This window comes from Rhipicephalus sanguineus, chromosome 4, assembly GCF_013339695.2.
Source record: "Rhipicephalus sanguineus isolate Rsan-2018 chromosome 4, BIME_Rsan_1.4, whole genome shotgun sequence".
Lineage (NCBI taxonomy): Eukaryota > Metazoa > Arthropoda > Arachnida > Ixodida > Ixodidae > Rhipicephalus > Rhipicephalus sanguineus.
Window position 1 is genome coordinate 13483775 of NC_051179.1, and position 15017 is coordinate 13498791.

Sequence of the window (15017 nt, forward strand, 5' to 3'; positions counted from 1 at the left end):
GGAATGTTATTCAACTGCCGCATAACGCGAAAGGCGGCGTCTAATCTAACCGAGTCACGCCAGGTTCGTTTCAGTTTCTCTCGCTCGAGTGAAAGGAAATAATGACGCCATTCATATTTCAAAAGGCGAAGCGAGGCAAGTGACAATGAGACCGTGAAAATTACCGACATAAGCTGAGATTCGGTTATTCGTGAAAAAGAAAACAGAAAAACGAGGCACAGGTATTATTATCGTAATGTGAAAGAGCATGTAAAAAACGGGTGGCGTTGTAAGCTAAAAGTTGTACGTGGCTTTTTCTACGTAAAATGTAGAAACGTTTATGAAAGACAGAAATTGTAATTCATTTGTTCCTAGCACGGAGCTACAAGAGAATCCATAACGATTTTTCATAAAGCCGGCTTTCTTATATATATAGATGGCGAAAAATTCAACTTTTAAGGGACACTAATAAAGAAAAAATAAAACGACTTTTTTTTTTGTACTAGTAGAATTCCCTTTCACAACACCAGAAGCACGACTCTTACCGCGATAGGATGCTTGGTGAGCGAGAAAACCCACGAAAAGACAGTGCCCGTGGCGACGCCACCTACAGTTACCGCACCACCTCGCTGCGACGTCATAGATTTCGACGGCGTCTACGGGGGCATACATAGCTCTTAATAGGTAAAAGTGAAGTACATTATCCTCCGAGGGGGTCAGGGCCTTAACGTACCAAGTTTCAGGAAATTTCGTTAACCTAGTGTGGCCAAAATACGAATAAAAAGAAAACACTTAGAAATCTCTGACATCACGTCGGCGTCCGTGCAGAGACTTCGGTGCGAAATTTACAAAATGAAACTTTAACCTTCATTTTCTCTACTACTAATGAACCGATCGGGTTGAAATGAACGAAAGTAGAGTTTTTGAAGAATAACTTATCCGTTTAAATCGATTCATTGTTTCACTTTGGTGTCCGTTTCGCTAACGTATACATAGTCACAGGCGCGCGCTGGCCTCCCAATAAAAATAATTTGGGGGGCGAAGGTTCATCGCAGCGCCCCCCACCCCCACATCCGTTGGTCCAGTCCCATGTTTCACAATAGACGACAACATGAATTTGGAGCGATTACGTGCTTCTCACAATGGCCTGCCTTTGGTCCCTAGCTTTCCGGGAGTAAAAACGGGAGGTAAATAGTTCTTGTAATGCAACATCGGGGGCCTCGGCCATCATTATCGCCAAAAACTTTTGTGGCCATAACCATTCTCTTTAAATAATGACGCGACAGGTCCGACTGAGCGAAAATATGGGGCAGTTGAAACTGAAATTTCGCCTAAACGGGACACCTTGAGCGTACCGGCGGGCGCAACATCACTGCTTTCCAGTGTGACTATTTCGAATAGATGTGGTTCGTGCCTGGTCGTCTTCGGCCTGCGCAGTTTCCACGTATCTTAGCTCATCGAGCCTCGAAAGGAGAGACCCAATTGGCTTTCACCAGGCCGCTTAGAAGGCCGTGCCACGCCATGCGAGAATTGTTGTCGGTTCGCGTGTAAGAGCGCTCCGCAATTTGGCTGACAGCGATCGCTGGAATTCCCTTAGCCGGCCGGTCTCCCTTGCAGACTCAACAGCTCTCTTGACATCGAGCTTCCATGTCAAGAAAGCTGTTAAATCTGCAAGCGCTCCGAGAAACGCAAGAACACATACGTTGATATTTCTTATTATTTTTATATTTATTTTTTTCATTTTATTCATTTGTTGATTTTATTTTATTTATTTTTTTGCGTGACTTCAGTTGAACACTCTCTTTCAAACACGAAGGCTCGTGAAAGCGCAGAATCTATCAAGACTTCGTCCTTCGATAATACCGGAAATTCTCATTGTTGGCCAGTGTACACATCCCTCTGTGTTGCAATCTGTGGAATGTATGTAATGCACAGGCGGGCAAAGAATGTGTCGGGAAATAGACATAAATGTACACTGCAGGCAGTACGGTTATAACGGTGCGGAGCGATACACACAACATGATTTCCGTGTACCTATTTACTATAATTATACGATCGTTCTTCATAGCTTTCCACCGTAACTGCTCGAACGAGAAAGATCAGTGAGAAAAAATTAGTGCGCTTCTCGTATACTACGAAAAAACAAGAAACAAAAAAGAAACGGTGTCGATAAGAGACGCAAGCATCGCCGCGTGACGCGTCGTAGAACAGTTGCTGCTCAGTCCGCGCAGGCCTGTCGTCTCTCGGATGACTGCTCCTTCCCATCATTTCGTGCGAATGCCTGCGGGCACACACGAATAGAAAAAAAAAAGCAAAAGGCAGGCGCGAATAAGCAAAGACGGACGATTGTCCGAGGCTGCCGTGCACGGCCCCAGCAAGGTCTCTCCCGGCGGCCCAATCGAACGGCGGCAGCGCCCATGCAGCGGAATCAGGTCCAGCTGGGCGCGAACTGCGATTTCTTCGCGCCCACGAGCGTCGGGGGCAAGTTTCGGACCGCGGAGAAGAAAGGGAGATGTTGTGCAGTACAACACACGCTGTCCAGCAGCAGGAAACGACGCCGGGGAGAGAGCCCGGCCTCGGACACGCCCGGCTTCGCTTCCGTCAGCGCGGCGAAACCGGGCCATCGCACGGGGCGTTGCCTCGGGCCCGGCCGGCCTTGGGATGCCGAAGGGCCGCTGCCGCTGCTGCTGCTGACCGGCGCCGGCGCGAAGGTCGCCTGCCGATCTCCGAAGGAGACCGCGCGGAAGGACTCGGCATCGCCAGGGAAACAGTAATAAACACGCACAACACGAGGTGCAGCCTTCCACGGCGCCTGTCTTCCTTTTGAGTCAGCAGGTGTGAGTCTTTGTCGACGATCCCAGCGGGACGTCGGAGGAGAAGACGAGAGCTTCGACGTTGGCGATGCGCGCGCCGGGACGCGCTCGATTTGTGATTAATGGGGCTGGCCAACCGCGATGCCAGAGATGAAGCATACCGCTGACGTGCAAACGTATCTCAAACAGCATCGCAACCACCACCTGCGTCACCGAGTGAGTTACTAATTAGAGGACGTATTCCCGCGCTGATGTATCTTTGGATCACCTTCGAGCGCTATCACCTCCATCACCAGACCTCAACAACAAACCAAAAGCTCAAATTCCTTTCTTTTCTCTCTTTTCTTTTTTTGACAGCACTGTTTTCGTATTTCGTATGTTCCGAGCGTGCTGAAAACGCGGGCAGTCGACACGCCGCGACGTCAGCGGATTTCCGCCGTTAATGTGAACCATCGCGCCTATCATCACTAACTGCGAAAGGTGGAATTTCCACGGCACAAAGTAGGCGATAAGAAGTGCAGTCGCACGTACGTAGGATATCACACTCTCAGATGTTCATGCTCTCGCACTGGTCACAGAGATTATTTATCTACATCTTCGAGCTGCGCCTTAGAGTGAATAAAATGTCTGCACGCCCGACAAGCTGCGATGCAGCGCGGACCAATAGGCAAAGCCTCACGATAATATTTAGGAAGGCAAGATATGCAATTGGAACGTCAACTCTTCTAATGATGTGTAGTCTTCAAGGAGCAGCCTAAGCAATCTGATGGCATCATAACATACAAAGACGCGTTTCTCGCTGAAGGCGAAAAAAATTTCTTCAGAGTGATCAGAGCCCCGAATTCGCCATTCAAGTGAGTAAATGTGGTCCAATTGTGATGACGTACATACTCCGATCAACCAATTATAAACGGTGCCACCGAAAAAAAAAATCTTTCTTCGTGTTGAATCGTTGAAGAAATTCTGACGGATCGCCAGTACAACTTGGCTTTCGTCTTCACATGACGGATGAAGCGCAGTTGAGAAGCGTGCCAAGGACTACACGGGTGATCTGTTCTTATCTAGACGAGGAATCTGTACACTTGGCTTCAAGATCATCCCGGCGTCGCAGCAGTAATAAGTGGTCGAAACAGATGGCCCCAGAGATTAGAAGACGCGCGTACAATTTTATTTTGCTCGCTCGAGTCTACATACAAATACAGAAACGTTACCTGGTGGCAGCTAAATGCCTGTCTTTAACGCGTGACATGGACATTGGGAACGTATACCCTCTGTTATTTTGCTGGTATGTTTCAAATCACCATCAATTTTGAGGACGACATGCGAGCAACGTTTGCACAACACTTCTGCATGTTGGTACGCAACTACATTTTTAACAGAACTCCAATTTCTCTTGCATGAAGACAAGTTTTCTTTATCGGGACTTAATGTTAACACATACGTAGAACATAAAGTTCTTGCAAAATATTTTACTTGTTCTCGAGTTAAATATGTCATTGTTCGTTTTGTAGAACTCTTCATACAAGGATGAGATTATTACGTGGTAAAGAGCTGAAAATGTGACACAGACCACAGGAATAAAATTAGCATGTCAAGTGAAGAATAACTAAAACTGGTTTATTTATTTATTTATTTATTTATTTATTTATTTATTTATTTATTTATTTATTTATTTATTTATTGCTCTCTGCGTCCAATACGCAGCCACTGACCACAAGTCTCCCTTGACGTCACGAGAAACAATGTTGACAGACGGTGCATCTAGGAACTATTTCATTTCAACATTAGATGCTGAAAAGTGGATCGCATTAGCAGACTAATGATGCTTTGTACTCCAGCCTAGTACGGTAGCACGGTCGAGATCAAGTCCACTCATACTCATTATGGAGCTACTGCAATCAATAATTGATAAAAATTAATGATTATGAGGGAAATGAGACGAGATCAATGTCTTCTATAATCCACCGGTGGTGGTAAACACCCACAGCACCGCAAGATAAACCCAAATGTGAACCATTAGAGATCAATTCTGTTTCGACTTCAACTGATGTTTCCATAATTACGCCGCTTTCGTGAGCTCCCAGTTTAAGTTCTCAGTCAACGCTTGCGTATCAGCAGCATATGGGGCGCCGAAAAGAGATCTGCATGGGCTGCGGTCCACGGAGCTGATTTCATCGTTTGCCACAGTATACAGTTGTCAGCAAGCCTTGATCACCTAGCGATATGCATGTATACATAACGAATCAAGTACGCATCACTCAATGTGTAATTATAATATTTTTTTAATTCTTTCGGTCAACACAGTGCATTAATCTGGGCCGGTATTTTGTAGCGACGCCTGTTCCGTCGCTTTGACCAAATGCTTCTCGCATGTCGTCAAAGCGACGGTTCGCCCGCGTTGTCAACGACATCAGCCTGCCGTGAGTGGTGGATGATAAGACTAGTACGGAATCGAGACATCGCTACAAAATAGTGGCCTGCCAAAGCCATACTGAGCTTGACTGGCTGAGCCTGGCGGGCAGCATACAAACTTGTTACAATAAAAAAAATAATAGTGAACTATCACGAACAAAAAATATACAGACAAGTAGTACTGACATACTTCTACACATATACCGTGTAGCGTTTACAAAGTACTGGATGTGAAGTACGTTTGGGTTGCAAGGACTTTCTTGAACGGCCCAATGTAACAATGGCGATATTTGCACGTTTCCTTATTATTCTGATGGAGCCTGACATCACAGGGCCTTTCGATCACAAGTGGTCTTTGCCATCCGCCAGTCGTCTTTCCTAACAACATTTCCTGCAACTCAGAACTCGTTCTTGCTAACACTTTTACGATAGAATTTTGCTTTCAAATACGAGGCTGCTTTATTTCGGACACAGTACCGCGGCAATACCGTATCATGTCCTGCGACACTGTGTGATGACGCTGGCTCTCTTGTCGTGCAGGTTGGGCGAGCACGTGACGCGGTGTCCAGCGCGCGAGTACCGCTGCGACCAGTGCCCCAAGGTGTTCAGCTGGAAGAGCAACCTGATCCGTCACCAGGCGGCTCACGACGCATCGCGGCGATACGTGTGCGACGCGTGCCGCAAGGTGTTCACCGACCCGTCGAACCTCCAGAGGCACGTCCGCTCCCAGCACCTGGGCGCCCGGTCGCACGCGTGCACCGAGTGCGGCAAGACGTTCGCCACCTCGTCGGGACTCAAGCAGCACACGCACATCCACAGCAGCGTCAAGCCATTCCGCTGCGAGGTGTGCTTGAAGGCGTACACGCAGTTCTCAAACCTGTGCCGCCACAAGCGCATGCATGCCACCTGCCGCATGCAGATCAAGTGCCACCGGTGCGGCCAGGGCTTCGCCACGGTCACCTCGCTGTCCAAGCACAAGCGCTTCTGCGCCTCGTCGCCCGCCGGCGGCCGCGCGCCGCCCGAGCCCATGAGCGCCGCGCCGCTGCAGCTGCTCTTCCCGCTGCTGCACCACCGCGCACCGCAGCCGCCGTCGCCAAACAGGCGCTCCTCGGGGTCCGAGGAGGAGGAAGAGGAGGAGCCCAGTAGCAGCAGCCTCGAGAGCGACGTCGAGCCCTTCAGCTCGGACTCGGAGCCAATGGACCAGCGCGCGTCACCAAAGCAGGGCGCCGTCTGCCCGGAGCCCGGCGCCCTGTGCGCCCAGCAGCCCGCCGGCTCCTTCCCGGCCGCCGCCGCCGCCGAGGCGCCCTGCGACCTCTCGCACAAGGCGCGCCTACTGCACGAACCGGGTGCCGACGAGCCGCTCGACCTGCGCACGCGGCGGCCCGCGGCAGCGGCCGCGGTGCTGCCCGCCGCCCCCGCCGAGCCGCCTCAGCCCATGGCGCACCCGCGGCCCATCCCGCCGACGCTGTTCTTCGACTCACTGTACCGGCACGCCGACAAGCTGCCCTTCCCGGCGTTCGCGCCGCGATTCTCTTTCCTCAGCCCGCTGCTGGGCGCCTCGCTGGAGCTGATGCGAGCCGCGCCGCCACCGCCGCGGCTGCCGCCGGCCGCCAAGGCGGGAGCCGACGGCGCGGCGCGACCTAAGGAGCGCTACTCGTGTAAGTTCTGCGGCAAGGTGTTTCCCCGCTCGGCTAACCTGACGCGCCACCTGCGCACGCACACGGGCGAGCAGCCATACAAGTGCAAGTACTGCGAACGCTCCTTCAGCATCTCGTCCAACCTGCAGCGGCACGTGCGCAACATCCACAACAAGGAGAAGCCGTTCAAGTGTCCACTCTGCGAACGCTGCTTCGGCCAGCAGACCAACCTGGACAGGCACCTGAAGAAGCACGAAGCCGACGGTGCGCCCCAGCCCGGGGACCGGTCACCGCGCCGCGACGAGCCGTACTTCGACGAGATCCGCAGCTTCATGGGCAAGGTCACGCAACAGCAGCATCAACAGCGGCCCTCGACGCCGGCGTCTCCCGACTCGTCTCAGCCGAGCGCGTGCAACTCGCCCGACGGTCGACACTCGCCCACCTGGCCCCCCACCTCACCCAGCGTCGTGTCCAGCGAAGACCAGCCCGGCGCGCCCGCGCCGTGATCGGGTCTAGCTGGCACAGCCGCCGGTAAACGCTAGTCAGGACTTGGTTCAGAATAATATATCCCTCTTCCACGGCGGTGACGCCGCGTGCGCCGGACCTGAGGTGCGCGACCGCCTGTGTTCGTCGTCACGTCCGTGGCTCGTTTCGACCCCAAAGACAATCCCTTTTTAACTGGGCCTCCGCCTAAGGCGCGGATAACTGCCCCCGCGGACTCTCGCGAGCCGACCAAGAGACTCGGCTTCTCGGACTTGCTAAGTCGGTTTTCGTGTCTTTTAATTTAAGTGGCGATCGTGCGCGAGCATCGAGCCGTGCGCGACGAGTTCCTCGAAGGTCTGTGCTAAGGAAGAAGGAGTGGCCAAGGGCAGATCAGTATCTGCAGGCACCTGTTCTCGCTACGTCACATCTACTGGCTCACTGGCCGCGCAGTAATCGCGCGAGCCGCTCTGTTTCGATAACAGCGCTAGTTGAGAACGATCTGGAGCCATTAAAGAGCGGGCTACACCAAGGAGTGCTCTCAAAGCTCGATGGAAGGTGCAGTTAGTGGTGGCCTCACTGCCCCCTCAACGGCAGTGACGGCGCTCGATGTGGGGTGACCAAAGAAGTCACCGTGTTCTCTCTCTTTTCTTTTCATGCTCAGCAATCACTTTTCATAGTTGTAATTAAAGATAAGGTATGATAAATATTGTTTTGGAAAAAGCGACTGTCTGCCTGAAGTTTGTGCTGCCATTGGCGCTCGTTTGCTCAAGGTAAGCTAGTGTAAGAGGTCGCTTGTCCTCGCTGAATGGACTCTCCATATATGGTGATGGAGTACTGGGCATGGTGTAGCATGGCTCATAGGCGTGCGCACGGGGGCGCAGGGGCGGCAGCCGCCCCCGCCCCCCTATTCACCTAAGAGGGGGGCGCAAAGTCAGCCCCATACATTGACATAATTCGGAGGGGGAGGCGCTGCGACGAACCTTCGCCCCCCCCCCCCCCCCCCTGAAGGTGAACCCTGCGCACGCCTATGGCATGGCTTATATTGAGACAGCCAGCGAGGTCTGAAAGCCGTGCTTTAGTGAGTTGGATAAGTACGTGAAACTTATGAGTCTTCACTGTGAAGTCTAGTAGATGGGAATCCATAATTCTGCTTTATATGCCCGCAGCAACACCAATGCAATAATTACTGGATCCGAAAGTTAGAAAGTACGTCGCTTCTCCACAACCTCATGGGTACGCAGCAGGGGCGTAGCCAAGGGGGGGGGGGGGGTCAACCCCCCCCCCTCCGAAATTTTTCGATTTTGCTTGCCTAGATATACACGCACACGTACAAACGCACGCACGAACATACATAAAGTATGGTTGCACCCCCCCGAAAAAAAATTCTGGCTACGCCCCTGGTACGCAGTCGGTATACCATAGTGCTTAGGGCATTATCCAGGCGTAAGAGTGGGAAGAACCTATTCGTAGCTCTTACATTCTAATTGAAGGCCAAATTAAAAGGCAAACACGGTAGCACTAAGTTTTATTACAAGACAAGTGTGAAGGATAAAAGTAGTTCAATAATCAAAACAAGAACAAAGTCGAGAAAAGGGAGCTAAACAAAAAGAACAAAAATGGCGAAGCTTGTACTAAATCGAGCAAGGCTTGAAAGAGAGAAAGTGAGCGATTCTGGAGTCTTATCTGGAAGCTTCTAGGTTATTGCTAGGCTTTAGCTAGATTAGCATTTTCGTGGCACATATCCGTTCATGATGATGTTAGTTTTCTGATAGGCCGCACAAGCTTTGGCTAGCTTAAACAGACTCGCTGTTAAACAGACGTCTCCGCATACGTACATGTGCGGCCTTCAGGATGACACGAGACCGCCGATAGTGTGAGTGTCCTCAAATTACGACTGCATCCTACCGAAGACATTCTACTCGCATTGCAGTGAGAACGTTATAAGATTCGCACAAGTGTACTACGAATTAAATGCGAAGGTGTAGCACTGGCTGCATACCGAAACGTTTGCAGTCAGTCCAAGAATAAGCTGTGATCTCATAGAATGTGAAAAAAAAAAAAGAGTTATTCCTCGCACCCTGATAATGACAGGTAACTGACCGCAGTCCCTAAAGCGGAAAGTATACAGCCACCGTATACAGCCTGCACTAGCACATGGGGCGGAAACTTGTAGGATAACGAAGAAACTGGGGAAGTTGAGAGCCACGCAACGAGCGATGGAACTAAAAATGAGAGGTGTAACACTGAGAGAGACAGTGGACTAGACAATAAATATGAGTAGGCGAGATTAAGATCTGGATCTGGGCAGGTCACGTAATGCAAAGGACAGATAACCAATGGTCTCATTCAGAGCGAAGGAATGGGCACTAGAGCACTGCACGGGCCGTGATTTTCGGCCCGGGCCCGGCCCGGGCCCGGAACTCGTTCACGTTTACCCGCCCGAGCCCGGCCCGGTGATTCAATACGCGACCCGAGCCCGGCCCGAACCCGAGAAAAAATTTCGCCTACCCGGCCCGGCCCGGCCCGATGGCAGATCAGGCCCGACAGAGGCCCGAGCCAATAATATAGGTGGTGTTGCCAGAACATAGAATCTACAGCAAAGTGGTTTAAGTAGCAAATATCTACGCTTTGTTGGCGAATATTTAGCTAACAATTCTACTTAAACCTACGGTAATTTCGTGTAAAAACGGGCTCACGGTGGAAATAGTTTAGGACATACTGGGTACAATGAACGTTTGTTCTGCAATGGTATAATATAACTTTTTTTCTTTTTCTTTGCTAATGCAATGGGGATCGTCAAGAGCGTTTTGTAGCAGATATTGCAGCAAGGAAAGTGATTTGCAGCATGAGTTCAGTTTCGATAGGAAGTGCAATAGAAACAGAGGAGACAGAGAACGCAACGCTCTCATTGCGCTCTTTACTTAAATTTAAAACATGCTCTAACGACAAAGCAAATCATGCACCCTTCTGGATATGTAACACATGTCTTCAGCATGGTAGTACTTTGCCACAGCAAGATGGAGGAAGAAAGCCAAGTTTATTACCTTGCTGTATGTACACTAACCTAGATAAAAATTATAACGAACCGTGTGCACCACGTGTACTTTTAGAAATACGCATAGACAGCCGAAAGGACGAAAAAAGTATTTGTGGTAGCATTCTTTTCATATATCATATATATTTAATATATCATCACGGCTACTATATACAGTCCATAAGTCTTTTGTGGCATATTTTATAGTTTATTTCTTCACGTGTTATTGTGCAAAAAATCAAATTATCAGAGATTACGGCTTTAAGCACGCCATCCGCCGTTGTATCACATATCCTGCCACGCTAAAGTTTCTCGCACTGCATGCGCTAGCCGCAGGGGTGCACATCTGCCTTGCGAAATGTGAAGGCGTCGGCAGTCGTTGTTCTTAACTTCCACCACTGGAGCAAATTTAGGATGCATTTGTGGACCTCTGCAGAATGAATGTAGCTGTGCAGCTTATCCCTTCATTTGTATCGTTCCCGAACGTCGTGACACTCTTCAGTATCACCTATAAAACTCCTCTTTGGGGGCTTCTGCTTGCAGTTTTCAGCAGTGTATGTTATGCACGGCTTGCACCGCGCTTTTCTTTTCTTCCGTATCATAATGTTCTATGCCTTCCTAACGATGTTGTACTGGTAGAAGTGACCACTGCACTACGCGGGTAGGGCTGGCAGGAGGTGGACGAAGCGATTTAGATCTATTTTCTGTGTTTGTTACAGTTTGGTAATAAAGGCGCGAATAAGCTTCTCGACGCTTACTCATCGGATGTCTATATGGTTCGAGCTAAAGGGACATCACGCGGCACGGAATTCGTAATTGTCTTTTTTCAAGCCTGATATTTCGTCAAGCGAATATATTTTGCCTCACGCCATATGCTGTTTGAACCTATGCTATTCTGCACATTCCAACGGTGTTGTGGCAGTGTCACGTAGCTCTCACACCAGGGCCGTATAGCCAGGAATTTTTTTCGGGGGGGGGGCACTTGCTGAAAGCCTTGACTTATATATATTTGAGAAAAACGCCTAGTTTCATTATTTATTTTCGATAAAACACCATGTGTCATCAAAATTACGGGGGGGGGGGCCCTGGGCCCACCCCCCCTGGCTACGGGCCTGTCTCACACTATACCTGTATAGCGCAGCAGAGGACCCAAACACGCGCCCCGTGGGCCTCTTCCTAATGGCCCGCGGCCCGCACATGACGGTCTTCGTCCCAATTTTTCATTTTCTTTATAAGTATGTCTAAAGCTCTTTTGTCGTCAGGCATCCCCTGCTGCCACCATGTGTTGATACTTAACCGTGAAACAAAACTCTATATTTCAAAATCGGCGTCCTGATTTTACTCATGTTGAAGATAGGTATCGGTATGTTGTTTGAATCCTGCCGCCAAATACACTTCAGAAACGACCCATGTGTAACATATGGGAAAGCTCTTCTTTTAAATGGCAACGCTGGCTGATATTTGGTACGACCTAGCCCCTCTACCCCCCCCCCCCCCCCGCGCGCTTTTAGCTGCGTTACTGTCCGGGCCCTTGCGGGAGTAAATTTTCGTGAATGCGGCCCGTTAGCTGAGGTGTGTTTGAGATCCCTGATATAGCGTAAAAAGGCGAAAGTTCAAATGTTAAAGGGACCGACAACTGCCCAGAATATGAAATGAGTTGACTACATTGATGTAAAGATTGTCCGTCGCATTGGCTCAAACCAACCCTGTTTTTCTCGTGAGAGATGGATTTATATTTTTATTTCTTAATTGAAAGTCGCGAAAAATCACTTGTGGCGCCTCTGGCGGCAACAACATGAATGATCCGATGAAGACGCCCACGTGACCGTTGATTGCTGTACGCGGTCGACAATTTTTTTGTTAGTATTGAAATAGTGTTCGTTTCTTTATATTAGAAGGTATTACTTCATAATAATGCACATATAGGCCTGCGTTAGTTGTATGCATTAAAGCGGCGCTGCCTTCGCGTGACGTAATGATCCCATGCTCGTCAGCGCGTCTTCAGCAACTTTTCAGCGTGCTCATGCAACCGTGCACGCTGTTTCCAGGTCGCTAAGATTTTGGAGCGATATAGTTTTGCTACCTACACCTCGTCTCAGAAATGACGCGTGCTGCTACTCGGCGCGGCCACGCATATGCGTGGTGACGTTTTCGATGACTTGACTTGGCTCGTGCATCGAGAGAGTAAAGACGCCAGGATAAGCCACCCATGACATAGGCGCTGGCAACCTTGGACGCATGCGCACACAACGCGGTACAAATACAGGGAAGATGTATAATGCCACATCATCTCATTGTAACAGCTTGTTATTTTCAAAAATAGTTGAAAAGCTATAAATAAAGGTGGTTATGCATAGTTATAGGAACTCCTGCGAAAGCAGAACAACGATAGCTTTCACAAATCGCGAAAAGGGCTGGCGGCATCGCTACCAATTCTCAGCGTTGCTCGAGGAAAGCTGCATCCGTGTTTAGAGCCTTCAGATCGAAAAATACTTCTTGTAAAATAACTACCTGCTTTTGGGATTAACTACACTCTAAGAAAATATCGAGTAAAAAGGGCGTCTTTTTGTCCCACAACAATAATCGTCATTTATTTTGCCTTCCTTTCCTTGCACTATCGCCGCGCGCCCGGCACTTTCTGGTCACGAACGACATGCGCGCTATCAGCGTGACATAGCATTCTTGGCAGGAAAGTGGCCAGCGCCGAGTTTTCAAGAAAGGAAGCGAAAGCAAGCCAGATGACGATTATTGTTGTGGGACAAAAAGACGCCCTTTTTACTCGATCTTTTCTTAGAGTGTACTGCAGCTCTAAACACTGCGAAGAGTGAGCTTTCTGTCGCGTCGTAAAAAAATGGGTCGAGAAAAATCAGTTGTTGGTCCCTTTAAAAATTGGGCACGCCATGCAGGCTGTGCACGTCCATATCGCGTCACATGACCACTGGGGGCCTTGACGAAGCCATGGAAAAAAAATGTGTCTATATAGTCATCTATGCAACGAGACTCCGTGCAGTCCTTTCGTATTAGTGGAGGGCCGGAAACTTCAAAAACGTTTCCTCGCTTTGGAGCTCTGTGATCGCTCTTGCGATAAGTTGCAGGTATATATTTATTATATTACATTTATTACTGCGATTACAGCATAACATTTGGGATATAAAATCATAACGAATGCAAATAAAGCACAGAATAACGACATGTTAACTATATAAGCGCCTGGTATATCTACATTTAGCTCGCCCGTTTTAGATAAATCAAGTAGCCCCATATGCAAGGAGCAAAAGAAGTTCAGTACTTGTCTCTAATAAAATTTTTCTAAACAGCTTGCCCCACATAAAAAAAAAGCGTTTTTTTTTTTCGAGAGAAAATGTGAAACATATATGTATGTATGCACAACGTATGTGGAACAAACATGAAGGGGCACTAGAAAGGAAAACAATTTCTCAATTATCAGTAAATTTCTCTTTAGCAATTCCTAAATCACCACGCTCGCCGGGACAAGACTCTTGGTAAGTGAGAAAACGCGCAAGAAGGTAAATGCGGGTGGCGACGCCCCCTTTAAAGGCCAACTCCGGCGATTTTTTGGCCATGTCAAAGTAATGGTGCTTTTATGTTCCTGAGACGCTCCTGTTACGGGCCCGATAGCAGAAATACTCGGCAAATTGGAGAATAATTTTAAATAAGCAAAAAAGCGCAACACCGAAACCGAAACCCAACCGAGTGTACTGTCTACGTATGACGTAGACGTTGTTACGAACGAACCGGAAGTCGTGCAAGGCATGCTGGTCACGCCGGCGCGGAGTATGAAAACTGTGACAGCCGGGACGACCAGCGAAGCGCCGGCTAAACCAACGCTGTCTGTCGCCTTGTGCACAGCAGACGCTCGCTGTAGCGGCCGAAGCGCCGAAGTTAGCGGTGCCCTCGGCTGCGTCACTTCCGCCGCCTTCCCAATACTGACGTCACAGACGCAATGTTGCCAATAATTGTGGGAAGCCAGGAGGGCGTTTGCAGACAATCTTTAAAATTCATTTGCAAACAATCTGCGCATGTCTCAAGCCTGTAATTTGGCACAAATGCCGGAAACGTGCAAAGGAACGTACCCAGCGAATTTCATTGAGATCCATCGACCTCGAAAAATCGCCGGAGTTGGCCTTTAATTTCGCGCAGCAGACACCGTGACATAGATTCTGACGGCGTCTAATGGGGTCTACGTAGTTCCTAATCACTAAAAATGAAGTACATTGACCTCTGAGGGGGTCATAGACTTAACATACCAAGTTTCAGGAAATTTTATAGAGCCAATGTCCCCAAATACGACAAACACAGTTTGAAATCCGTGGCGTCATGCTCGGAGATTTCGGCACGAAATTAAAAAAAAATGGAATTTTGACCTTCATTTTCTTGTCTGATAATAAACTTATGATGGTGAAATGAATGACATTCGAGTTCTTATACTTCACTTCATCAGTCTAAACCGATTCAGTGCTTCATTATAGTGTCCATTTAAGAACCCAGCGAAGTCCAAGCCCGGCCCGACCCGAGCCCGCCACCTCAAACCCGGGCCCGGCCCTAAGCCCGGAGCTTCAGGCCCGAGCCCGGCCCGGGCCCGCCGTGAGAACTACTTTACCCGGCCCGGCCCGGCCCACGGGCCGGGCCGGGCCCGGG

At 49.4% G+C, this 15017-nt stretch overlaps 1 protein-coding gene across 1 annotated transcript in view; it reads left to right on the top strand.

Annotated features, from left to right (window-relative positions):
* The window catches only part of LOC119389430 (histone-lysine N-methyltransferase PRDM16), a 166668-nt gene extending 158620 nt beyond the window's left edge, over window positions 1-8048 (top strand). Inside the window, exon 6 of the mRNA XM_037656673.2 lies at window positions 5745-8048. Within this exon, the coding sequence (XP_037512601.1) occupies window positions 5745-7347 (1603 nt within the window). The 3' untranslated portion in view covers window positions 7348-8048. The remainder of the gene's footprint in view (window positions 1-5744) is intronic.
* Window positions 8049-15017: the final 6969 nt, after the last annotated feature.